General features: G+C 46.1%; 1 protein-coding gene across 1 annotated transcript in view; it reads right to left on the reverse strand.

Moving 5' to 3' along the window:
- Positions 1–6,015: 6,015 nt before the first annotated feature.
- Positions 6,016–25,662, reverse strand: part of GMDS (GDP-mannose 4,6-dehydratase) — a 711,168-nt gene continuing 691,521 nt past the window's right edge. The window contains exons 10-11 of the mRNA XM_037128689.2: positions 6,674–6,742; positions 6,016–6,453 (exon numbers count right to left, since the gene is read on the reverse strand). Of these exons, the coding sequence (XP_036984584.1) occupies positions 6,391–6,453; positions 6,674–6,742 (132 nt within the window). The 3' untranslated portion in view covers positions 6,016–6,390. The remainder of the gene's footprint in view (positions 6,454–6,673; positions 6,743–25,662) is intronic.

Raw genomic sequence — 25,662 nt, forward strand, 5'->3', positions numbered from 1 at the left:
CCATGTCCACCTCATTGAAAATCAAAATATGGCCTAGAGAGCATCAGGCCTGACTTAGGACCTTTGTTGTGCCCCTTTCCCATCAAACCCTGGCTCAAAAGAAACCCTCTGTTTTATATTATTTTTTTTGTTTACTTGATTTTTTCCTTCACTGATTTCTAATTTGCAGCATATTGAGCATATTATGAGAGATGCAGTAGGATCTGGAATTTCCTTGCCTATAGGCCAGGGTCTTCCAAACAGGAGAGAAGGGTGGAGCTTCCACCAGAAACAGCCCAAGAGGAGAGGAGGTTCTGCGTGGTCCTGCAAGGGCATGGCATTGCTTCTAGATCATAACAATATACCCCTACCTGGGGTCAAGAGGGTGACCCCAGAAATCTCAGTCAGGGTTGCCTCTCCAGGCCTCTTGCTCTTCCAGATGCCACCTCCCTCTGTTCTCCCAAAGAGCATCTTTTTTCTCTGGTTCGTTTTTCGGTTCCTCCAAGCCCGGCAGCTAGCACTGCTGGTCATTTGGACTAAACTGCCCATCTTCTTCTCCTGGCTGTCTCTACAGGTTGCTGCTAGGGAGACTGACTGTAGGCTGCTCATTGCCCAGTAAGTCAACACAACTTGGTGCTACTTGGGTGGTCAGGGGAGTGCAATTTTTGAGCCCGGGGAATGAGCAGTGGGTGGGAAGCCAGGACCAGCCTGTGGGGCCTCCTTATTGACCTGAGTGGTGGGAGTCCAGTAGGAAGTAGGGACAGGGAGTGGCTCTTCAGATACCCAGGACTGGAGGTTGGGGACTGAAGGAGTTTTGATTTACGGCTTTGAGGACAATATAGATTGAGAGGGGGAGAGGCCTTACCTCTGCCATTACTTACCCCAGGGGAAAAGGAGGAAAACCAACACATTTAGCACCATTAACTCTTAAGGCCTTCACATTTCCTTCAGTATAAAAGCAGGTCATTGGTGCTGAAGTCTGGGTTGGGGTCTTACTAATGGTATAGATGTGAAACCAGACAGGGGTGGAGAGCACGTGTTTAGGCAGTGATCAGATTCCAAAAAATCTGCCAGTGGAGGAAAAACAAAAACTCTATCCTCCTAGTGCAGCAAAATCAGCATCCCCAATGGTGCACAGGGCAGCAGACGCCTGTCCCTGGAGCCTGTCACGGGGGCTCCTTTGATTCACCCAAATGGTCCTCAGTGCCTCAGGGTCCTTTCTGGAGCCTGCTCTGGGGGTGTCCAGAGCTTTCTTGAGGTTCCAAAGAGGACTTTTATTATTATGCACAGGTGACACCGGTGGACAATTGCCAGGCCTCGTAGGGTTGCTGGGTTTTTGGGTTGCAACAAGAGGACGGGTGTGGACTAGCCTGTGTGTGAAGGTGCCTTCTGAGCCCCGGTCCTCAGTGGCCTGGTGAGAGACAGGAAATTTGGTCACATCGTTATTCCCACAGCCAAGGGCTATCTAAGTGCTAGAAATTCCCGGAGAGAAGTTGATGGGGTGATGTCCCAGGTCACCAGTCCCAGGTCCCTGGGGGGGCTTCTTGCACGCCCACTCCACTTCAGCTCTGGTTCCACAGAATATTGGGGAGGCACAAGGCAACAACTTACAGTAAGTGTTTGGTGACAGTAAGATAATGTGACTTTGCTCTGCGTTTGCTAGCTGGTCCCTTGGGCAGGGCTGTCCACTGACTCAGTCCCCAGGAAACAGTCCGTGGAGCCAGGGCCTTGAGGTGCCGCAGGGATAACACCTCCCTCTCTTCCTGGCGCTGCCGCTGCCGGGGAGAAGTGGCACAACAGGAAAGCCTCACCAGGAGGCCCTTCCCAGGCGGCTTCCTCACCATAAAAAGTCAGACTCCAGCCGAGGTCTTGACCTCTTCCAAATATATATTCCCTTGCCCTGGGCCAGCAGCTCAGGCCCGGGCCTCGGGCTGCATGGCTTCCCCTCTCAGGCCAACGGGGCCCACAGTCTCCTGTCAGATCGACAGCAGTCTGGGAGCCCTAGTTACAGTTTTCTCCCCAAGGTCACCCAAGATCTTGTTCTTTGGACCTTAGGCTTTTGAGTGTTCAGTCCCGCGTGCACCCTGAGTGTCCCGGCGCATTAGTGAGGCCAGGACTACAAATATGGAGGTTTTTTTCCTTCTTAATAACATTCCTCCATCACCTCTAAAGCTCCCCGCCGGTGCGCCTGGGTGGGGAGGGTGAAGTTGTACGAGCTCCTACAAGTGCGTCGGACCTTCTAGCCCAGCGAGGGCGGCGGGACGCAAGGCGGGCGGTGCGCACGGGGCACGGCGCCGGGCCGCACAGTCCCCTGTGGTCTGGGGTCCCAACAGCGTCCTCAGTCCCTGCCGAAGCTTGCAAGTTGGGAGCCCTAGAGGCTCGCCAGGGGCTCGGAGATAGCGAGCTGGGTAGGCTGGCCAGCCTAGGTCTTAGCAGCTGCAGTCGGGGCTCTGCCTCACACCAGCAAAGCGGTCCCAGTGCCTGCAGCCTTCAGTGGGGGGGGCGTACACACGGGCGGGCATTTCGGCCCCCCGAGTTTAAAGATCAAAAGGGGAAGCTGAGAACAGAGCGTCCGGGGCATCAGTTGTGTGTGACCCCTGACCTTGGAGGAAGGGCGGAAGACACAGAATAGGCTGCGGGGCCTGGGGTCAGCCTGCGGTCGGCCTCCTAACCGAGACTCTGGCGGAGGAAATGGTTGAGGGCAAAGTGGAGCCCTGCCTTCGTATTCGTAAAGGGGCCTTGGAAGGTTTTGGGGATAGAGCACAGGCTGGGGGAATGAGGGCCAGAGCTGCGGGAAGCTCCACAGCTAGGGCCTGGGGGAGGGAGCAGTGGCCTCCCAGGCTCGGGAGAGCGAAACGGCCAGAGGTCCAGTCCCGAGTAATAGTCCTAAGGGCACGCTCCCTCAAAATGTGCTCCCTTCGCTCCGCTCCGGGTGTGCACCGGGAGGGGAGAGAGGCTGGGAGGTAAGGGGGGGGGGGAGATCTTGGCTTGGAGTCTGCTTGGGACAGGGCCGCAGCACCCCGACGACTCCCCGCGTGTTGTAACAGGACACTGAGGACCCACGGAGCGGAAACCCCTGACTGCGGAGGGTAAGCGAGCCCCAGAAAGGCTTTGTGTCCCTGTTGTCACTGCTGTTTGTGAAAATTCTCGACATCCCTAAGATTAAAACACAATTTTGGGAGGTGCCGGTGGCATCCCAGAATGTATAGATCTGATTGTAAGATACGTGCGCACACATACATACACATACGATCTTTTTGTAAAACCCAGTGGGGGCTCTCCGCACACCCGCCCACTCCTCATGCCATCATCCACAGAAGGCTGCGGTGCAGGTTCTGAAAAATCCGAGTGTGACTGGACTTACTGGGATACATCTTCAAACTGACTATGCCTGGTTGGAATTCCCGTATACAAACAAGATGCTTGGGATGCTTTGAGGCTTTTTCTTGGGGTTTAGAAAGTTATTTGTAAACAGTAAGTTTAGGGTTATTTTGAAATGAAATTTCAGTGTTGTCTCTTGCCACGACCTTCGACAACACAGGGAAGGCCTCATTTGCCAGCAACCCACCAGTGTGGCCAAGGATTCTACCAAATCTCATGCTAGTTTACTGGAGCAACCGTCACAGACCGAAACCGAGTTTCTGAAGGCCTCCTCTTGCACCTAGCATTGTCTTCCAAGCGCTTTAGCACTTCCCCTAAAGGTCAGGGTGGGCCTTTGCTTGTAAATAGCTGTAAAGGTGTGTCAGGTTTATTATGCCTGACCTAGCTCCCTCTTAATTCCTCAAAGACAAAGGGCAGCAGATGTAGTCCAGGACAGAGTCTGGCAGGCAAGTGGGATGAAAAGTGAGGTTGCTGTGTGGCCCCTGTATCTGTGCTCCTTGTGGCTCATCGGGGGCACAAATTTGGTATTTGACTGCTTTGCTATTATATGAGTGTACTGAAAATTTAACTTTCTTAGTTTTTAACTTAAAAAAATCGAAGTGGAACATATTTTACCACATCTAAAATGAATAGCCAAAGTTGGCACAGTAGAAAAAAAGGGAAAATAAGTTCACTGAAATTGAGTTGAGATTTAAGATAGAAGAATTTGTCTTGAAGAATGTCCAAATGAAATTCACAGCACAGAAAACACAGAAATAAACAATTTGTTTTCTTTTTCTCCTTTTAAATACACACAGTGAGGCCCAGAAGACAAATGACTCCCCACTCCCTGCCCCCCATTGAGGATTCAGGAATAGAAAGGTTGCAACCAATATTTTTTGTGTCTTTCAAAAACGAATTCTCCAGGCCATTTTGAGAAGAATAATTTAGTATTATGACTTCACTGGAGTCCCATTAAACCCCTACCTAGAATCTCTCCTCTTCTTCACTGAAGAACTTATGTCTTTAGGCTATTAAGCCCCAACACACTGAATTAAATGGGGCCATTGAAAGCCCTAGAGCCCCTAGAACAGTCTCTATGCCTGGGTATGAGATGAGGTGGAGGATTCAGGGGGTCAGAGGAGGAGAGGAGGTGCCTACCAAGTCAAGGCTAAGGGGAATGTGTATGAATGTATTTTATTTGTGAGATTTTGTGAGTAGGCATGTGACAGTGTGTGATAGGAGGTTTGCGAGTTGGGTTTGCAAGTGAGTGACTGAATGTGTATGAGATGTTGTGTTTATAGGTGTGTATTTGTGTTTATGTTTGTATGTATGTATTGAACTCTGTGAGTGACAGTGTATAAGTATGTATGTGTGTGTGTGTGTGTGTGCCCACCAGCAGGCCTAGTCCTGCAGGCTCAGTCTGCCAGGGACCATCTGTTTCCAATTAGCAGCATCCCCGATTGGGAGAAGGCCCGTCCTGGGGCAGCTTCTGAGAAGGAAGGTGGGGGTGGCTAGCTCAGGTCACCCTAGTTCTGCTCCATCAAAGCTGAGGCTGGCCCAGGCCAGCATGCTGTCGCAGCAACTTCGGGGCAGCCACACAAAGAGCCCTCTTTCCTGCCTCCAGCCGCCAGCCATTTGAGCCTGGGTCCTCCCCTAGACCATAAACCTGCTGGTGAAGACATTCAGAAACAGTTCACCCACACTCACAGGACCACGGGCAAAGGCTGCAATTCCATTTGCTATAAAGTTTTACTTTATTTTCCTTGGAGTGGAAGGGAGGGGAAGAAGAAGAGTCCTCACCTAATTCGTTCTATGGCAAAATATTGTATTTCATGCAAAGGTATCCACCTGTACACAGATCCTTGCTTGCTGCTTGTCCATTTCTTATGTTTGTGTGTCCACCTGTCTTAAGCTGTACATATACACTGTCCATGGCTCAGCAGCACATACCTGTGGTCAAAGCCAGGCCACCTAAATGATGTAGTCTGAAACTGGGTTCAGTGATCTGAGGCCCAGCTTTAAAGCCTCTTCATTATTATTTCTAATTAACACTGATACAGCTGAAGGGCACAGTATCTGGCATATGTTCGCCACTTAATGTAAATGGGTTGAAGGACTAAATCAAAATTAGACTTAAAAAGTGATCTCACACTGAGAAGAGGTTGGAAATAAGTATTGTGTAAGATCCTAGACCACAAGAACAAGGACGGGCTCAGAGACCTCTCGGTAACCCAGGGGCTTTGGCATGGAATGTTCCAACAATATTTATTTACCTCCAAGTTTCTTCTTCTAACCCCCCTCTATTTCTGAAGCCTTCTTTTGAGATGACTGGAGCCCCGCGAGTTCTAATTATAGTCAGCTGAGACCAGAGCGGGTGTGAATACCTTCTTTCTGCAGGAACTGGGTTTCCAAATCGGCTGCATAGAGTGGCTTATTGTCACTGAGAGCGAGAAAGAAATGTCCCAGGCAGAGACTCAGGAGGTCGCTCTGGCCAAGTCCTACTCAGGCCCGGCAGGGTTCTGCCAGCAGGGGCTCTCTCAAATGGGGGCAGGCCTGAAGGAAGTTATCTCACTCCAAGGCACGGATCGGGGGTTTTTGTTTTGTTTTGTTTGGGGCCCCTTATAGCCGCTTTTATAACTTTGAGAAAACATGGACATTGACTCCCACTGCTGGTTCATAGAAAGGCCATTTTTAATAAGAAAAAAGAAAAACCATTTGGAAGCCTCACGATTTCAGCTGTCTAATGACATAATTTCGAGTAAAGAGAACATGTGATTAAAACATCTAGTTGATTTCATAAAACCATTCAGAAGAGGCCTAGACAAAAAAAAAAAAAGTGGGCTGAACCGGGAGTGCCACTTCCCTCCCGGCTGCTGCAAACCAGTCTTGCTGGTGGGACCACCGCATAGTGGCAGCGGGGGTCTCCAGCAACCGTCAGAAGGGCGCACAGCTCACCCCCGGCCCTCCAGGACGACTCCTGCGACCCGGCCTGCGTTGGTTCCACCCGGACGAAGGCCAGCCGGGCGGGTCCGGGCCGGGCAGCCGCTCTCAGGCGTTGGGGTTGTTCCTCATGAGCTCCACATCGGCGTCCACCATCTCCCGTACCAGCTCCTGGGACCCAGGACAGGAGGTGGGCAGTGAGAATAGGGTTTCTGTCTGTTTCCTGGCGACAGCCCCACTCCCGTGGCAGCCTCCACCCGGTCCCCTCGCCCTCCACCCTGGGCACCTTGGCACCCAGCTGCCTCTAGGCTGCCACTCTCCTGTGGGGCTGAACGCGGACTAGCCCTGCGGCAAGCGGGCCCACGGGCCCCACTGTGAAAAGAACACTTACATCAAAAGCGACCCGGGGCTTCCAATTCAGCTTCTGTTTCGCTTTGGTGCAGTCTCCTTGCAGAAAGTCCTAAAGGGCGGAGGGAAAAACAAGCTAGTCTGGGGTGGCAGTCCGGAGACTGTCTGCGTTCAAGGCTCCCGCTTCCCTCCTTTTGTCCCCCTCAGGGCACGTCATCTTGGCTCTGGAGCCATAAATCATGGGAAGGTTGGGGTTAAGAATGCGCTGCGCAGCCGGTGAGGACGGTGACAGCCCTCCACCTACAGCCAGCGCAGCCCTCCCGTGCACTGCGTCCCACGGACGCTCAGTGACTTTAAAATATACACATGAAGTTGACAGGAACGCTACTGTAAGAATTGTTTTGAATTACTACATTTCTCAGGCGAGAAGAAAGAGAAGTGAGTAAATCACAGCCCCGGCCCCCACCCCCACCAGCCCCTCTCTGGGCAGGGACGCCCGCGTCAGCCCCGAGCCACCAGCCAGGGCGTGGAGACGCGGTCTGGAGATGTCGTTCCAGGCGGGGCTGTGCGCCCCTTTTACTACTCAGCTGCGTTAATTCCAGCTGCGCAGTTCTTTCCAATGGAACCGAAGCTTCACGAAGCAGACCTCACCCTGACTTCCAGGGGCCCTAGCCACAGTATTTTCTATTCTGTTCGGTTCTGTTCCATTTCATAGAAAATGCTCATCTCGACCCATTACCGACGGGCAACAGGCAGTTTGAAAAACACTGCTCTGAAGGACAAGCACTGCCGTTGCACAGTGTCCCCTGACCGCTCCGTTGGAGGGTCAGGTTAATTTTCATACGAACCTCCAGCTCCTGTACAAGACGCTGGGGCCGCCATTTGCTTGATAATTGAGTTTCTCATCCCATCTGACAGGGCCTTATCAAAATACTAAAAACTATCAAACAATTTGTCCTTGACTGGTAGGGTCCGTTCACTCAGCTGTTACCAGTGAGCAGAAACTGCAAACGTACGGGGGCTTAAGGGAGAGAGTTTCCATCCATTTAAAAGATTTCCTTGGAAAATTTGCTCAAAGAAAACTAGAGGAGAATAAATTAACCCTGCATCTTAGCCCTCACTCACCAATTTCATATTACAGCTCTCTGAAGAAAATTGAGGTGAGCATTTCAAGATGACTTGCAGAAAGGAAGGAGGGGAGGGAAGGAGCAGGGGGCAAGAAAGAATGAGAGAAGAAAAGAAAAACGCATGGCTTTTCCATCTACAAATGCATTTACCAAATAGTACATAAGATATGAATACTCAAAACAGAAGACCGTGGAGGCAATATGAAAATCGCTGAACTTTAAACAAGATAAATATCTCGTTAAGACACTATTTTCACTACCAGTTATGTCAACTGAAAGTAACAGATCATCAGGCTGCAATTAAAAGCCTTGCTCACTCATTTCTCTCAGAATCCCCTGAAGGAGGCAGCCCTAGGAGATTTGCTATGGACTCACAGTGGAAATGCCAGGAGAAGCAGGGCACTGTTCTGCAGGGCACTCTGCCTGTTCACCTTCCCTGGTATACTTTTCCTGCCATAGGGTGTCTGGATGCACTTCTGAGTATCTGTACTGTTTGCCTGAAATTGTGCTTCAACAGAGTACCTTCAAAACTCTCATTCTCAATCATTTATCACGACTTTTTAGCGTTGAATAAATCAAACTCCCAAAGGCGTTCCATTTCACAATACGATGAAGTACTGATTTCCTCTCCAGAGTATTATAATAGTAAAACGAGTTATTTCTGCTGGCCTGTAAGTCCATATACAGATTCTTCAGGAAAGGTAGGTTACAAAAATTAATAATTAGCAATTTAACCCAGTGCTACATAGAACTGGAAATAAAAGTAGAAAAATGAATGAATTTATTTCTCTTTCCTTACTTTAAATAAACAGGTACGTACTTCTACAATACTTCTATTTCATGGTAGGAGTCACAGAAAGATACCCATTTTCTCCCCAGAGGGAGCTGGGAAATGTGGCATCATGAAGCACTATGGCCTTCCAATTCTATAGCAGTAACACAGCTTGGAGAAACATAGTTATTGTTTAATCACATAACACTTGTTGTAAATCAACCAGTATTGCATGGGATGTAATTCATGGCTCTGAACTTATGGTTAGCAAAACCCTAAAACCAAGTTTGGCTGCAAATGACCTCAGTAGGCTTGGGAAAGGGAGCTTTGTATTGTAATTATGTTTCCTGTATTTTTCTACAAGTAGCTCGTAATATAAAAACAACTAGGGAACTACAATTAAGGAAAAAGAAAAATGGTTTTCAAAAGCTTAGAAACAGACATTGCTACCATACACTGTAAAAGTATTTCATTGAAACCAGAGACGCACCCAGTTAAACTTCCCAATTTAGTTTTGAGCCCAACTCCTACATTCCAGTCTAGCAGCTCACTTTAACCTCCTGCCAAGGCTCTGTCTCCCTGAAATTTAATTAGACCAAAAGACCTCGTGAAGGGAAAGGATGAAGCTCCATCAAAACAAAACAGCGGCTCTTTATGCCAGATGCGACTGAGCAGCCCCGTGCTAGTGCCCTAGTCAGCTTTTAGGGGAAGATTGCAAACATCCCAACCTATTTGAAACTTCATTCCTCCTGAAAGACCTTCTTACCTCTTTCTGTGTGTCCTTCAAATAAAAGATATAGTAAATGATTTGGTTTGCAAGGCTTGGGGCACCAGGTGTCCTTAAAAGGTGGCATGGCGAGGGCCTGGCATAGGAGTGTACTTGGCTCTGGAATGACAGCAAGGGCATGGCAAGGCCTCTTTAAATAAGTCTTCCGCTGGCCTGAAGAGAAATAAGGTTGTGGACACCAGGGACTGCTCTTCTCAGAGGATTGTGTAGAGCAGTGGGGTGGGGTAAGAGGAAAATAAGGCCGAAACATAGTTTCCTTTTAAATTTCACAAGTCCTCTCCACTAGGGTGTGATCAGCAACTAAGGATGAGAAAGAAACATGAGTTCATCTGTTTTACTCTTTTCTTCTTTTTTGAAAGTTCAGTTTCTTCTTTGTTTATAGACTTAAAGCTACAGTATGACAACAGGAGCAAAAGCTGAATTAAAGTGATGATTTTATGTACAGTTTCCAGGATGGACTTTGTGCACTGGGTGGTCTGGAGCCTTTCTATAAATAAGACAATAAAGCTCTGAGAAAAATCTGAAGCATTTCTATGTGAGTATGACATTTCCTGAACTCTGGCTTCTGGTGTCTTCACCATTTCCAACGCTATTCTTTACGTGAGCTCTACACTTTCAACATGATTTATTATTGTCAAATTCAATTATGGTTAGCCAAGCATTTTATAGCAGCGAACAGCATAAGCAAGAGAAATATGTACGTCTAGATGCCTAGAGCCCCCTTTCTTTTTCTCAGAGTCCCTAACTACTATTGACTTGTTTGACCTTTAGGAGTTGTCCTCTAACTCTATCTAGGCATAAACCCTAAAGGCCAAGGCCGGTGGTCAAAGCTTCGAACAGCAGCAGCAGGAGGGAATGTTTTGCTGCAGCAATTTTTCAGGCTCTCCTGGCTTATGTTCTTGTTATAGTGAACCGATAAAGGACCAGGCCAAATCCTGGGAAAGTCATTAAGCCAGTTTCTGAACCCACAGTAGTTAACGTGACGTCCAGGAAAGCAGAGACCATGCTGAGCCATTATCTTCCACTCTAACTACAGTCCCTTCTCAAGTCTCCTGGGCACCTTTTCATCTACATCAAGATAACAACATATCTTTAAATGACACTGGTTGGTTTTCTTTCCTTCCCCCAATTTTATTTTATTTGGACTATTATTTTACACATTAAATCCTTTTGATACCCACCCACTTTCCCTAAAATCTTTGTGGGTAATGTTATTAAATAGATTGTATCATATATCTTTCAAAGTTCATGGGCTCGTTTTTTTTTCTTTCTCTTTTGAGATTGCATTGGGAAAATTTTACTATTTATTTCAAATTATGTGTTGGATACCACATTCCCTTGACAGGTCTGCTTGTAAGGTTTGCAAAGGACATCTGTTTAGGTGGAGAAGTATTTTAAGAGTGTGAGCTTTTTTGGCAGGATGTTGTTAAATTTATAATGTGCATATTGAAAGAAACTGACTCAAGTGCTATGAAAAAGGAGAAGATGTATAGACAGGGGATGTTAATAAGGAAAATTAAGACTGATGAGAACCCTGGTTAAACATCGTCAAGAATCTAAGCTATGGAGCTGTAGCACACTCGGCATTCGTTTCTTTCCTTCTACTTTTCTTAAAAAAGCAAAATTGTGGAATAGTTTAGGCTCCAAGGGAATAAAAGAATGCCAATGAATTTGGTTACTGATCTAACTTTATGCTAATGGAGAGTGAGCTGGAAAGATTTACTCTTGGGGAAATGTCTTTTTAGAAAGACAAAACTGCTAAAAAAATACTGAAAAGCTTCAGTAAAATGGAAAAAGTTTCAAAGAATATCACACTCAAGGTTGAAGTACGCAGCTGAGAGTCAGTAAGAACGGGAAAACTGAAGTCTGAAAGTTCCTCCAGAAAGTGGTGCAATATATTGTCTCTTATCGTGCAGTTGCAATCCAGATGCTCATAAATATATCCTTTGATTGAAACCTTCCCAAAGAGGGAGCAAACCTCAGAGCAGTAAGAAATGCAGTGGCCTTAATAATGAACGGTAAGGAGCATTTATTTCCCTTCTCTCTTCCCAGTTACTGCTGTATCTCAGCACAAATTGAAGTTGAAGCCAGGCATCTCCTTTAATGACAAGGAGTGATAAGAGACAAGGAGAAAGCAGCGGGCCGTCTCGTCTGCTCAGGAAGCTGGACCAGTGGGACTGTCCATCAGCAGGGCCGACAGAATGCCATCAGAGCACAAACAATGCTTGGGCTCAACCTCAGGGAAATTGAGCCGGTCAGCACCGGCTCCAATGAGCATTCTGACAGTGGAGATAAAGTGGCAAAGGGAGAACAACAGAGTAAGATTGCCTTGCATGGTGTCCCCATCCTCAGTTACCCAGGCAGAGGCCTTGGGGAAGCGACCAGCATGGGCAACATATGTGTTCCCTGGCCAAGTTCTGACATCGTGACACTGTCTCCTCTGCTGGTGGCCTCAAACACGAGCCCCCTCCCCCTCAGTTATGACTCAGGATGTGCTGTGCTGACTTCCTGGTTAGTGCCTGAGGGGTGGGGGTCTCCAAGGATCCTGTGACCCCTCACTTGATCCCATTTTTCTTGGCTGGGAACCACTTAGTTTCAATTGGTAGAATTTGTCATTTGGAGTCAGTGGTTATTAAGAGCTACCAAAGGGAAAGAAATCCCCCTACACATATGCCACAGACACTAATGAAAAAGCCTGCCTGGCATGGTAGAGCTTTCTTGGAAAGAGAATGAGAATGTTGTCTTCATTATGTGTCCACTTGTAAATAGAGCCTAGTGTTTTTTTTTAAAAAAGGATTCACTTTATAAAGGGAGAACCTAATTAATGTCACTTTTAATGCAGCATACATATAGACACATTTTTTTCATTTGTATTTTAAAAATATGGTTAGCATAAACAGAGTAATGTACTGAGGCAAAAAGGGTTCTATGAGACACACAGCACAATCATATAGGGGAGATACAGGACACGAACACCTCGATCTCCTTTTAAATAAGAGTTTTTAAAATATTCTGGAGGAACTCCTTTCAGGCAGACGTGCCTGAGACTTGTGGAGACAAAGACAGTGGTGTACTATCCTCTGTGGACACATGTACTCCTACAGTTTATGCCACACTGAAGCCTAGCCTCTCCCCCTGATGGGCGGAGGAGCAGGGCGGCCTTGAGCAAAGTGCCAGGAACACTCCAGCCATTGGCACCATTGGGCCCTGCAGGCCTTTGGGGCCTGTCCTGTTCAACCAGGCTCTGGTTTGAGTGGGCTGGGCAGAGACAGAAAAGCATTTTTCAGAAGCCATACCTGGTGGCTTTGGGGGAGCTATATCTACTTATAGGTAGGTGTTTAATAGGAACTTTAAATAAAATAAGTAAATAAGATTTGGAGGATGTAGTCTTATATCACACATATTTGTGAGGTCCCAGATCTTTCTGTTCCTGTTCTCTATCTATAATTATAATTTAGAGTTAATTTTTTTGGTTAGTGTTATTTCTTGATCCCTGGTGCTTGAAAGAGTATCAACCTGGGGAAGGCCAAATTAAGTTTAGTACCTGGGGCCCTCCCGGTTCTGATTTCTTCCCTAACCAGCTGACATGGGGGCTGACTCACAGTTGTAGTGCAGGGCCAGTTAATGAGAGGGTGATAAGACTGTTAGTGACCTTAGCATTCCAGGCTTCAAAGCCAGCACCGTCTTCTTCGGAAATTACTGGTTACAGTTAATAGCTGGATCCAGGGTGTAAACACTTACCCAGGCTGGTAGGAGGTGACACAAACCCCAAGGAAAGGAGATTAAGCACCTTTAAGTGGACTGATTAAAGATCGTTGTGACATAATTGGCAAGTGGCATTCTGGAGCATGAGACGTGAGCTACTTTTCTTTTGCCACTTAGTACTTTTTATCCTCAGACCACTTCACATACATCAGCTAATTAACTTCCACATGTTCACATTCATAATGCAACTTAAGAGATCTTGTATCTGTGTCAGGTGACCTATTTCCTAGGATGAAAGCGCTGTACAAAGTATCTGTGGGGGTTCCAACCCGACTCAGTCATTTGGCTTATCTCCAGCCTGCACGCTGAGGCAAGGACCTTCTCATCCGGGAAGTCCGGCGCAGGCCACAGGTGACCTCGGATCCCACAAGACGACGGCGATTTTCCTTAACCTTCCAGTTAGGAAATCTACTCCACCCTTTAGAAAAGTTTCCCCCACTCCCTTTGAACATTAGTACTAAAGAATATTGTGAATAATATGAATACCTCCATTGTACAGATGGGGTATTTTTTCCTTTGGGGTTTTCCTGAACTTAGATATTAGGTCATTCAAATTCAAGAAACCGCACTTCAATAATCCTCCCTCTCTCTCTCCCTCCCTCCCATTCTGCCATCTAGCCATCCAACCATAGCCACCCATCCTTCTCCTCGACCAAAACAGAAATGACAGGACAGGGTAATTCAAACATACATCCTAATGTTCATTCCCTCAGTAACTTAAACTCTAGGACTAACCAGGGAACTTACCACATAGAAATTCTTGCTTTTTGGTTGTTTCTCTGAGGGCTTTTATATTTGAAGGAAAATTAAGACAATGATTATGAGATTTGTTGGCCTTGGAGGTAAGGCCTTGGAGAGGCAAGGAGAAAAGATGAATATTAATATGGATTTTAGGCTTTTTATAATTTTATTTATTTATGCATTTGGTTTCCTATTATCATTGTTAATAGAGAGTTTTACTAGGCCGCCAGGTATCTGTACCGCATGGTTACCTGGCATTCTTTCTTTTGTATTTGTATAAGAAAAACATAATCCTATACCTGAATGCATCTACACAGAGATGCATCTATGGAGATACTGATTACTGTCACAAAGCCATGGTAGGGTTTTGGACTAAAACCCAGGGTTTCTGGTTCCTAGTCCAGCACTCACAAGGCTCAGTAGGATAAACCCTTCCTAGAAAGTCTTTAAACAATATACTTTATGCTACATTAGTTTGAGTGGCAAACAGGTCTCTGAATGAGAAAGACTACATGAACATATAGAAATACCAACATACTCCAATGCTGAATTAAAGTGATGGACCCCATCATAAACAAAGCAACAAACAACAAGTGTTGGAGAGGTTGTGGAGAAAAGGGGACCCTGATCCATTGTTGGTGGGATTGCAGACTGGTACAACCACTATGGAAAACAGTATGGAATTTTCTAAGAAAACTAAAATTGAATATGCCTTTTGACCCAGCAATTCCACTGCTAGGATTATATCTTAAGAACCCCGAAACACCAAACCAAAAGAACCTATGCACCCCAATGTTCATAGCAGCACAATTTACAGTAGCCAAGAGTTGGAAGCAACCTGGGTGCCCATCAGTAAATGAATGGATCAAAAAACTATGGTACATGTACACAATGGGATTCTATGCAGCAGAGAGAAAGAAGGAGCTCCTGCCCTTTGCAACAACATGGATGGAACTGGAAAGCATTATGCTGAGTGAAATAAGCCAGGCGGTGAAAGACAAATACCATATGATCTCACCTTTAACAGGAAGCTAAACAACAAAACAAATAAGCAAGCAAAATATAACCAAAGACACTGAAATACAGAACAGGCAGACAGTGACCAGAGGGGTGAGGGTAGGGAATTTCATGGGAAAAGGGGAAGGATTTATAGGAACTAGTATAAAGGACACATGGACAAAAACTAGGGGGTGTTGAAATGGGAGGGAGGTGGGGAGTACTGGGGGGCTGGGCCGGGATGGGAGTAAAAGACAGAAAACTGTACTTGAACAACAATTAAATAAACTTTTAAAAATGTTAAAAAAAATAAAGTGATGGACAGAGAAAAGTATATAGTGTATGATTCAATGTATCATACAATAGGAAGTTGCAGGACAGGCAATCAAATTGATGGTGATAGAAAGGAGGTGAAGGAAGGGGATCAGCAGGAAGGTGCACGAAGGAACTTTTGGGTAGTGTTTTTATGTGGATAAGAGTATAGGGTACAGGACTGAACATATTTGTCAAAGGAGATCAGACTATGTGGTGAAGATCTAAGCATTTCACTTTATATAAATTCTAGCTTAACAAGAAAGGATGACTAGAAACCAACAACAGAGATATCACTGGCTTCATATCGTGGCTCAGCCACTGTGTTATGTGACTTTGGAGGGCAAGTTCCTTAATGTTTCTGAGACTCAGGGTTTAAATATGTCAAATGGGGAAAACAGCCTATCTTGCAGGGATGTTATGAGAATTCAAGATTGCACAAGGAAAGGTGCTAGCAGTAGTTCTAATTCATTACATACAGGTTTCCTGTTAGGGCTAGCTATTGTTGCTTTTATCACTCAGTTGTAGAAAAAGCTATTCTCTTAATTTCTTGTAGTAACATAACAGATGAAAACATGGGTTGTCTTGTGGGTTTTTTATACTTACATGTTACTTTTACTCTTGCATTCCAACCCAACTTCTATTTTTAAATCATTTTGAATAGTGGTAACCAGAGTGTGCAATTTTGTATTCTGCTTTTCCCCAATTATTGTAATCATTTCACATGCTCTTGACTGTTTGCTGCCAAACATTTACTCCTTTAGATACTGGGGAAACCACCATGGACAAGATGAGGCCATTCTTATGAGCTTACATTCCAGAAGGGAGAGACAAGTCAAGAGCACAGAAGACATGAATAAGACCATTTCCACTCGATGGGGGGGGGGGACACAGGGGAAACACTTGGCAGAAGACTGAAGAGGAACTGAACTTGACTAAGAGTGGGAGGGTTGGGTGGGGAAGGCCTTTCTAAAGAGGTAGATTTTGATCAGAGATTTAAATGACAAGAAAAAAAAAAAGCCAGTCACATAAAGACCCACAGTGGGAGGGTCCTTTCGGGACTGACGCCTTAGGGAGCAATTCACTCAGTCTAAGGAGCAGAGAAAAGGCTGCTGAGTCTGCACAGAGTGATCAAGGGGATCAAAGCCCAAGACAAGGTCAGAGTGGTAACAATGGTCAGTCAGATTACATCTGGCCCTCTGTGTAATCTCTCTCATGTAGCCCAGGCCTTTCTTGGCAAAAACATGTTGTCACAAACTTTATTCTCTCATCACTGATTGTCTCTTCAACTGTAAGACTTAGAGCACGTATAGCTGGTAGGCCACCATTATAAATCTGGTTAACTCAACTTGACATAGTTCGATGTCTGATTTTGCTGACACTAATATAATTTTTGAAAGTAAGCATGAGACTGATTTCTAGCTATGTTTTGAAAAGGGTGTGTGAGTTATTTTTGCCTACCATGCTCCAATTCTAATGCACAACCCCTTTCCCTCCTGACAAATCCGCCACTCTTCGTTGTGTTTGGGCCACCCAACCTAGAAATATATGGTTACTCTTGAAGGGATTAGGTCCAGGACACAGGGCCCAGAGGTCAGTGGCCTGTCTTGCTGCTCTGGCAGCTCCTGGGGTATGGGGTGGAAAGGTTGTTCCTCTCCTGGACAAATGGGGACACATTCAACCTCCTGAGGGCTCCTGAGATGGTGTCCCATCCTTTACTTCCTTCTGCGTAAGCTGAATCCTGGCTAGAGTGAAACTGTAACCACACACTTACCCTCCTGACTAAGGAGCCTCTTCTCTTCTCCACAAGATCTCAAAAAAATGGGACATAGCACTGAAACTTGCTTGGATTTTATAAAAGTTTTTACCAAATTCTCTCCCCTCCCTCTGTGTGTGTGTGTAAATATCCACTCATCTACAGAGAAAAAACCTGCTTTACTTCAACATGTACAGTCTTTATCTGCCTGCTACACAACATCTGCAGCTTAGATTTTGCTCTGAGCCACTGGAGGCTTTAAGAACTGCAAGCACACACTCTGCTGGACATTTCAGACCTCACTGTGGGTACTGTGCTAGGTTAGAGAGGGGCAGTGTAGGAGAGGAGACCAGAGGAGACAGTGGCCACGGATGTAATGAGCGATGGCAGCCGACTGGACTGGAGGGGCAGCAGTGAGCGTGGGAAGATGGAAAGAAATGGATAAACTTGGGATCTCCTCAGAAGGTACAGTGGAAAGAAGACTTGCTGAGAGGCTGATGTTGGGGTGAGGGAAAGAGAGAATTCATAGAGAACTTGTAGGATTTTGGCTTGAATGAGAATCTTTTCATTGTTTTCAAATACAAGGTATGGATTTTCACTGCTACCAGCAAAGTATAACATTTTATCACAACCCACTGGCATTAGCTACTATCTCCTTTTCAAGGAAAGCTCTCATTTTCATGATTATGAATCAGAGACTCTTTTTAAAATATTACTCTTATAAAATTACCTATGATCTCTTATACCATTCAACAGAACATACTCTCTTGCTTTGAGTCTTGATTTGAAGCCAAAGCTTCTTAAATGAGGAAGTCTGATGACTTCAGAGAAAGTAGCTCAGTGTCCACAGGCTCCACCTGTATTCATGTGAAAGGAAGGTGCAGGAAAGGCAGCTCACCTTATTTCATGGCCCTAGCTAGTAGACAGCTTTAGCTGTGCCTTAGGACAAGCAAGGAAAGGGTTAAGTCAGACCATGTCCACTATGCCAACCAGCACGTCCTGCTTTTAATCTATGGCTTGTTGCAGGAGGAAGTCCGAGAGGTGGCCTTTCACATGACATCATAAAAGCCTGATTTATCACCAGCCACCAAACATCTAGAAAATCATAACATCCTTTCAGGAAAATGCAGTGGAAAATAATCAGGTTGACTTTGATGAAAGCTACGGTAGGGACTCCCGAGTGTGACACTCTGCACAGTAACCCTTGGCAGGTGCTCTGATTGCACTCAGAGAGGCCTTCGCTGACAAGGCTGCAAGCCTGAGCTCACTGCTGCCCACAGTGAAGCGTGGCTTCAATGTGCACAGATAAAGCAAGAGTTTGGCTCACACTCTGCCAGCTTGCCTAAAACAACACTTCAGTGTATGTGAAAATGTTTTGGAAATGACAGGTCTATCCAGATGTGAGAAATTGTTGATTGCAAAAATATAAACATCACACTCTTGTTACGTAATCCACTACTATACCAGTAACACCAAGCCACAATATGTCCTATACTGTAGCCATTGACCTGTTCTTCTCTGCTCCCCTAGGACCACGTTTAGGACACAACTCTGCAGTCAGAATTCTTTCCTATGTAGTATTTCCAGAGTCGAAGGTCACTGTGCAATCATTCTTAATAACTAAGGGGCTGAGAGCTGACAAAGAAGAGACACTCCAAAGTGTCAGAGGAAATGAAGGGATGAATTGCTCACACCACAAGGGGGAATATTTGCATCTCTACATTGTTTCTCTTTCTCAGTAATTTGATAAAACCGCCAAGCAGGAACTTTGTCTTTTTTGATGTGCATGATGTGCTCTGCAAATAAACACAGGAAAGGACAAAGCTAAACAGTAGTGTTGGGTGGTTCTAGAATTCTGAACTTATCAATCCTACAAAAGCATGTTAGCCTAGAAAGTAGGACTGTCTCTGCAAGGTGATGCCAACTGTGAGGTGATAGGATTCTTGAGTTTTGGGGAAGAATAGTGTTCTAAAGATTGAGGACTGACAAAGGGCTAGTCTGGGTTGGAAGGTGGGCAAAATGAAGATTAGGGACTTGGTAACTTTCAAAGAAACTTTCACTATGCTTTATTGCCATACTTCAAGTGTTCTGTACAGAGACTAGTCATAGGATTCAAGATTCACATGAGTAGACACAGCCCTGTGAAGGCTCCTGGAAGTTTGGTGCTCAGCATGACCACCGTGGAGGTGACAGTCTCTAAGCTGAAGGAGCTCAAAGCCTGGGCCCTGACTCTACCAACCTAGGAGGGAGGCCATCTGCTGCCACCTGAAGCAGCCTTTACCACACCACTGTTACATCCTCCCAAGTTTGATTTCTTAAGTGAAAATGCCTGCTCATGCCCAATCTGCCCAGAATTCTGTACAGGGAAGAGGAATGATACGGAAGAGAGAGAAGAGAGCGAAGAGAGGGAGGCCCAGCTTCTGCCCTGCCAGAAGTTGTAACCGAGCTTTCTTCATCTGTAAATGAGTGCATGGTGGGACTAGAAGAATCTGAAGGTGGCTGTTCTAGGCTACTGTTTGCCACTCTGCTAGTACTGTGGTGCTTGATCAGGTGCTGTGTGTCTTGTGTCAATGCCTGTGGATCTGGTCTGGCTTAGCTTTAGCACTGCATTCGAGTTTTGTTCCTGAACAAAGCTGGGTGGAAAGGTGAGCTGGGTGACTTAGCACACAGTCAGGTGGCAATAGGTGGCGGGAGGCCTCTCCTGGCCCTGCTCCCATAGCATCTGTGCCCAGGGGGATTGGGCACATGCTTCTTGGATGGCTCTATGCATAGGGCACTAGGCAGGGGGCCAGTCTCTGAGGGTGGGAGCCTGAGTTAGAGGGTGATGTGCTATACCCAGCCCTGAGGGAGCTAGGCTTTCAAACCTCTCCGTGAAATCATCCCTGGACATTCAGGTAGCTACACACAACCAGTCAGACTGAGTGCTTCAGTTACCTTGTGGCTGTACAGCAGATAACTGTGGTACCTTATGTTTCTGGGCTACCTATGTCCCTGAAACATGTGCATCCAAGTAGTGGTGACAATGGGGAAGCAGATTTTCCACTGACCTATTGGAGATTGCTGCTGGCTTAGTAGGCCTCCACTCAGAGGGCTGTTCAGTGAGGTTCCCTCTATAGTGGGCTAGGGAGCCACCTCCGCTGCCTCCCTGCCCCCTCCCATGGCCATCGATTCAGGACTCAAAAGTGACAGGCCTCCTGGCTGTCATAGGCCTCAGAAATCCATGAGGCGTGATGACTGGTTTAAGGGTCAGGGGAGCTGGGGGTCCCTTAAAGCCAGCAATGACAACATCGTTTTATTTGGCCCTCTCATTCTGCCAAACACTTCACATACCTCACTGTTTAACCTCAAAGATCCTCTGTGGTACAAGAGGAAAGTAGGCCTCACCAGAGCAGTGTGGATTCAAATCCAGGTTTGTCTGACTTAAAGACAAGGTAATTATCTCATTTACCTATACTCCCTCCCTTAGGGTCTGCTCTCTTCGGTAAGCAGGCTGACAATAGAAGAGAACAAAGCTAGGCAACAAGACCTGTTCCAGTCAAGGAGACACTCTTGATGAGCTTGAAGTCAAGCCCTGAAGAACAGATTAAAGACAGAAGAGGAGACTATGCTTTCACTCTACAGAGGTGCAGAAACACTAAAACATAGTTGGATTACTATGTTGATGATAGATTCAAGCAGATAAAGGAGTAGAAATCTAAGTCAGAAAAAAAGGGGGCATGTCAAGAGAAACCAGGCTGACATGAACACACAGGTCTTCATCAAAGCTATATACTGCGACAAGGTTGGATCCAGCCTTGTATTTGAAAGTGAAAATGAATTCACGGCTTTTATCCAGCCGGAGGTGAAAGGTTTTATAGAGGGAACTTTGGCTAGATATAAAGTATCTTGCTTTGGTTAATATAATTAATGTAGTTTTCTCAAAAATAAATATCACTTTAAGTACTATCAAGAATGGTCAGGACAATGACCCTTCTACTTATGAATGGCTAAAACCCAGACCAGTGGCCATTTGCCAGTGGAAGGATTTCTTCTTCTTCTCCTGATGCTACTAGGTCAGACACCCAGGTGACTGCCTCTGGCAGATACAGACTTTTGGGTGGATTCTTCCAGGAGCCACACTGCTTTCTAGAATGGCAAGGAATACTAAAGTGAACCCTGACATGGGAATTTTGTGAGTTTGGGAAACTTCCAAAAGACCTTTGCTCTCTATCTGACCCCCTCAGAACACCCTTTTCTATGAAAAGGCTTCAACTCACAGAATTCAAAAGAGTAGTCTGGTCTTATTTATGCCACTGCTATGAGCACTACTAACAGAAAATGGAAAGACACTATTCTTTATGGGGCAGAGCTTTTCAGTTTCAGGGCCTCAAGCAGCTAAGGAGACTGCTACTGGACCTGGATATAAGGACAGCAGGTCTGGAGAACACGGGACTTATAAAGACTATATCCAAATTTACTTCATTTTGAGTTTAATAGTGAGAATTCAGAAAGAAAGGGATACCTCTCATGACCACCTTAATAGTAAGGACAGTAATTGCTATCACAAAAACAACAGCACTTACTACTTAAAAAGGACTCTCTAAATCTATTTTCTCAAGTAATCCTGGCAATGTTCAGTCATTCATGCACTCAATAGCCACAATCACCTGGTTCTCAAGAAGTTCAAGGTCCAATGATGGAGACCAATAAGCAAATGGCAATATTTGATGCATGTCACAGTATGGGGTAATGACAGAGAGTAGGTGAACAGAGAAGGAAGTTAGAATGAGTGCAGGGAGTAGGAAGAGGGTTTACTTGAAGGGCCATATGAGAAGGGGTGAATGAGCTTTGTGGTCAGCCTTATAAGTGCCCTGTGCTAAGCATGTCACAGAAGTGCTTGCATAAATAAATGATGGGGGACTGTCTAGCACCCCCACCCCTGGAAAAGTGCTAGGACTAAGCCACTTTCACAGTGGGACAGAGGAGGGGACTGCAGCCAAGCAGGGGCCCACAGCCCAGCAGGGGCCCAAAGCCTCAAAATCCTTCGGAGAGGATTTTTTGATCGACCCCTAAGCTGGGTGGTGAAGAATGACTAAACAGTAGAAACACAGAGAGCAAAGGCAAAGTCTAGGTGTAGGAACAGGAGCTGAAGGGCACACTGGTGCTAGAAAATTTTCCAGGAATTGCAGTTCAAGATGGCTGGGGGCAGAGGGGAAAACCCCTTCCTGCTGGCTGCGGACCCCCAGGAGCCAGCAGTCAGCGATAGTTTGGCATGAAATTTGGAGTCAACCTAGATGAATCCCTGTTCCATCACTTACTCACTGGGTTCCAGTTTCCTCATTTATAAACTTGTTAATTTTTTTCCACCAACAATAAAGATCAGCTTAGGACAGTGCCTGGCATTGAGGAGGCACTCAATAAACGGTCGCCAGTATCAGTGTGCAATGGCATGGCTCCACCGGGGCCTGGAGAACCCAGCACAGTCCCTTAGGTGTCTGTGCAAGCTCGACAATGTTGCTGCCCAACAGCCCCTACAGAATCCTCTAATTAGAGCAATCAGCAGCTGTCTTTCATCATACTGTGAGTTCCGATAGCCTGAAATATTCTTGTTCCTCCTCTTCATTTATTTAAACCATACTCCTGTAAAAGCACATGAGAAATCAGGTCGTAATGAGAGCCATGATGAAAGTAAAACAGTAATGGGGGTCAATAATGCTGCTGAGGTGATGTTTAAGCAGTCATGATTGACAAGGGGGAGCCAACTGTGGGAAATCCATTCCAGGAAGGGCAGCAGTCTGGGCTGGGGACTCTTGGTGGCAGAGGGCTGGTTGGTCACAAACCAGAAGTTGTCACAGCTGGCAGTGAATTTAAGATGTATCGATTCATAGTTTTACCAAGAATGATCCCTGGATACCTATTTTCCTCCAGATATTTATCAGATCCTCTGCCCACAGGTGTCTTGGGTTTCCCCTGGGGAAACTTTTGGACATCCAGGGGCTGGTGATTAGATGGGATTGATTTCAGGACATCCTGGCAAGGGGCTAGAGACCAGAACAGTACAGACACTTGCTGTTAGTAGTTCTAAAGCCTAGAGGCCTTGGAGAAAGCCCTGAAGCTCACGCAGATCTGCTTCTACTTCTTAGCTCCCACCCAGGGGTCCCTGGAAGAGGGAGTGGGGTCTGACATATTAAGTTCATCAGAAATAACCTACATCCCGGTCACCATGTTAGCAAAGATAAATGGAGTGAAGTATGTTCGGCCAACTGATGGCACACAGAGAGTGTTATGAGAGGCACTGTGGGTCAAAGAACAAGGAGGTCTCTCAGGAGAAAACACTCACCTTCTTCCTGTCAGAGGAGGTAAATGCCACAACTGACTGATAGGGCACCTCTCCTCCTGTGAGGGCCTAACTAACCCCAGCCTGTGGCAGAACCCAAAGGGCCACTTTGATCTTTATCAGGTGACTCAACTCTTCTTACATCACTTCTCTGACTGGCACTCTGAAAATAACACAGGATCCTCAGAGTACAGAGACCGTCTGTGGAAAACAACCCCCAACCACGCCAGCCATGGTCCAGAAGACAGGCTTGGGCTTCAGCAATGCACTGCTCACAGCTCCCTTCTCTTCAACACCTTCTTTCTCTCCTAGCCTTCTCTTCTCTTTCCTTCCCTCCTGAAGGATTCATTTTTTTAAAGCAACGGCTTTTATATATTGGTCTACTTTCTGTTTAATTATTTGCATATCTCTTTCAGACTTACTGCATCTCCCTGGCTTACCTTCATGAAAGAGGAAAAAAGAAATGCACTCCTTCTTCCACTAAATGGTGCAGAACACATTAGAAAATTCCTCAGAACTAGAAGCAGGTCCTGCTTCACCTACCTCTTTGGGACTTCCCCTGTCCTTTCTCATCAGTCACTCGGCCTTGGCACCATCCTGCATCGCTCTTTCCTTTGGCCTTGTCCTATCTCTGCTTGAAAGTCATGCTCTTCAGATATCAGTGGACAGTAACAAGTTTAATTTCTGTTGAAATCTGGCTGGTTTCAGACTTTAAACCCACTCCAAAGTCATCAGTTCAATAACTCTTATTCTGGACTGCCTGAAATTTTGGGGTTGTGGAAGAGAAAATGAACTCATCCTTTTATACCTTCAAAATATCCCCCTCCCCTAAGGTTAAGGCCAATCTAGCCCTGTCCACTAGGCTGGAGAACTGGCTTTCACAGTGACCAGTCTTGAGTTATAAATAAAGTGTGTCTAGTCATCCTTATGAATAGAACCACAGAATAATATTTTGACTTTATAAACCCTGCTTTCATCCTCTGTTTGTAGTATCTCCTTGAAAGATGTAGGGGGCCAGCTGTGCTGGTCCCAATAGGAGGTGGAGGAGCCAGGGACCAGCAAGCTCTGTCCCTCAGAGTCCCACAGGAAGTTGGTGGGACTCGGCAGTGCTCAGGGTGGGGTGCAGGTCTCATAGCCTAATGCACACAAGGAAGAGCTGGCCACATGCAGTCCCTTACCTTTGACTCTCACCCTTTCCTATCCCTGATCTTTTCCATATTTTTCTGTCATTTAATTTTTCCCTATTTTAAAATACCTGCTTATGGAGATGCCTCAGGAGCTTTTAACTTCCCCCATCCCCAGTCTTGGCAGAGTGGACACAGCTACATCTTAGGGAGTCTGCTCAGGAGGTGGGCATCAGGCAGATCGAACCAGTACCTCCTTTAATTTTCTCATCTGCTTCCTTTTTTCCACCTCTGTCTCCTCAGAGAGGTAAGTGATTCTGCACATATTATATAAAGTTGGTGGGAGCCTTCACCAGGCCAAACGAATCAGAAACTCTGAGTGAGGGTCCTCAGAAAAAGTGTTCTAAAATTGCTTCCTCAGACCACACCCATTTTGAGGGCAGGGGAATGATTTACTTATCTTGGTGTCTCTGGGACACAGCCCATTGCTGCATAGAAAGTAGATATTATAAGAAAAATGGCCTCTCTCCTTAAGATGAAGCTCAGACATTCCACAGTTTAGCTGGACACTTCCACGTCTGACCTATCCCTTAAGGTTCTCTTGCTTTGTTAATTACTCTTGTCTCCAAAGGGCTTCAAGTTCTTTATCTCCCTCTAGACTCCCTTTGGCATCAAGAGGCAGGTAGAGCCTGCAGAAGTCCCATTAAAACACTGAGAAAGAACAAAGGATACCTGCTCTAGTTCTGCCTCAGAGGACTCCTCACAGGGCTCCCAGTCTCTCCTAGTTCCTCCCAGCCTGTGACAGGCCTCATGCTGGGCCCTGAATTCTATCTCTGCCTATTCTGCCAACAACCAGGAGCTGCTTCCAGACACTCCCCCAGTTGTGCAGACTGGGTCTGGCAGGCACCCACTCCCCCTCCACAGCACCGAAGCTTAGCCTGCAGCCTTGAGTCTGGGGACATGCTGTCTTTCCCCCAGGGATCATCTTCAGGAAGGCCCTCATCTGCAGGTGATACTGAGCTCACCTCCAGGGAACATGTGAGTTAGGTACACATGCGGCTCCATCAGCCAAACTGTCAAATTACCACCCAGATGCTTGTAGTTGGGCACCCATGTCTCCCTTCAGCACAGTTGCCCAAGCCTTCCGACTTTCTCTACTCCATTTTCCATAAACACACCCCACAGAATAGATACCTTGAAATCCTGAGTAAGTTTAAGGCTTTGTCTCTGGCTGTCCTGTTCCTGCTTTTCTCACTACTGTGCACTTTTTCCTCTCTTCCCAGGTTCCCTATGCATTTAAAATATTTTATTTATTTTTAGAGAGGGGAAGGGAGGG

This window comes from Artibeus jamaicensis, unplaced genomic scaffold (genome assembly GCF_021234435.1).
Source record: "Artibeus jamaicensis isolate MK-2021 breed Jamaican fruit bat unplaced genomic scaffold, CSHL_Jam_final contig_594, whole genome shotgun sequence".
NCBI classification, from domain to species: domain Eukaryota; kingdom Metazoa; phylum Chordata; class Mammalia; order Chiroptera; family Phyllostomidae; genus Artibeus; species Artibeus jamaicensis.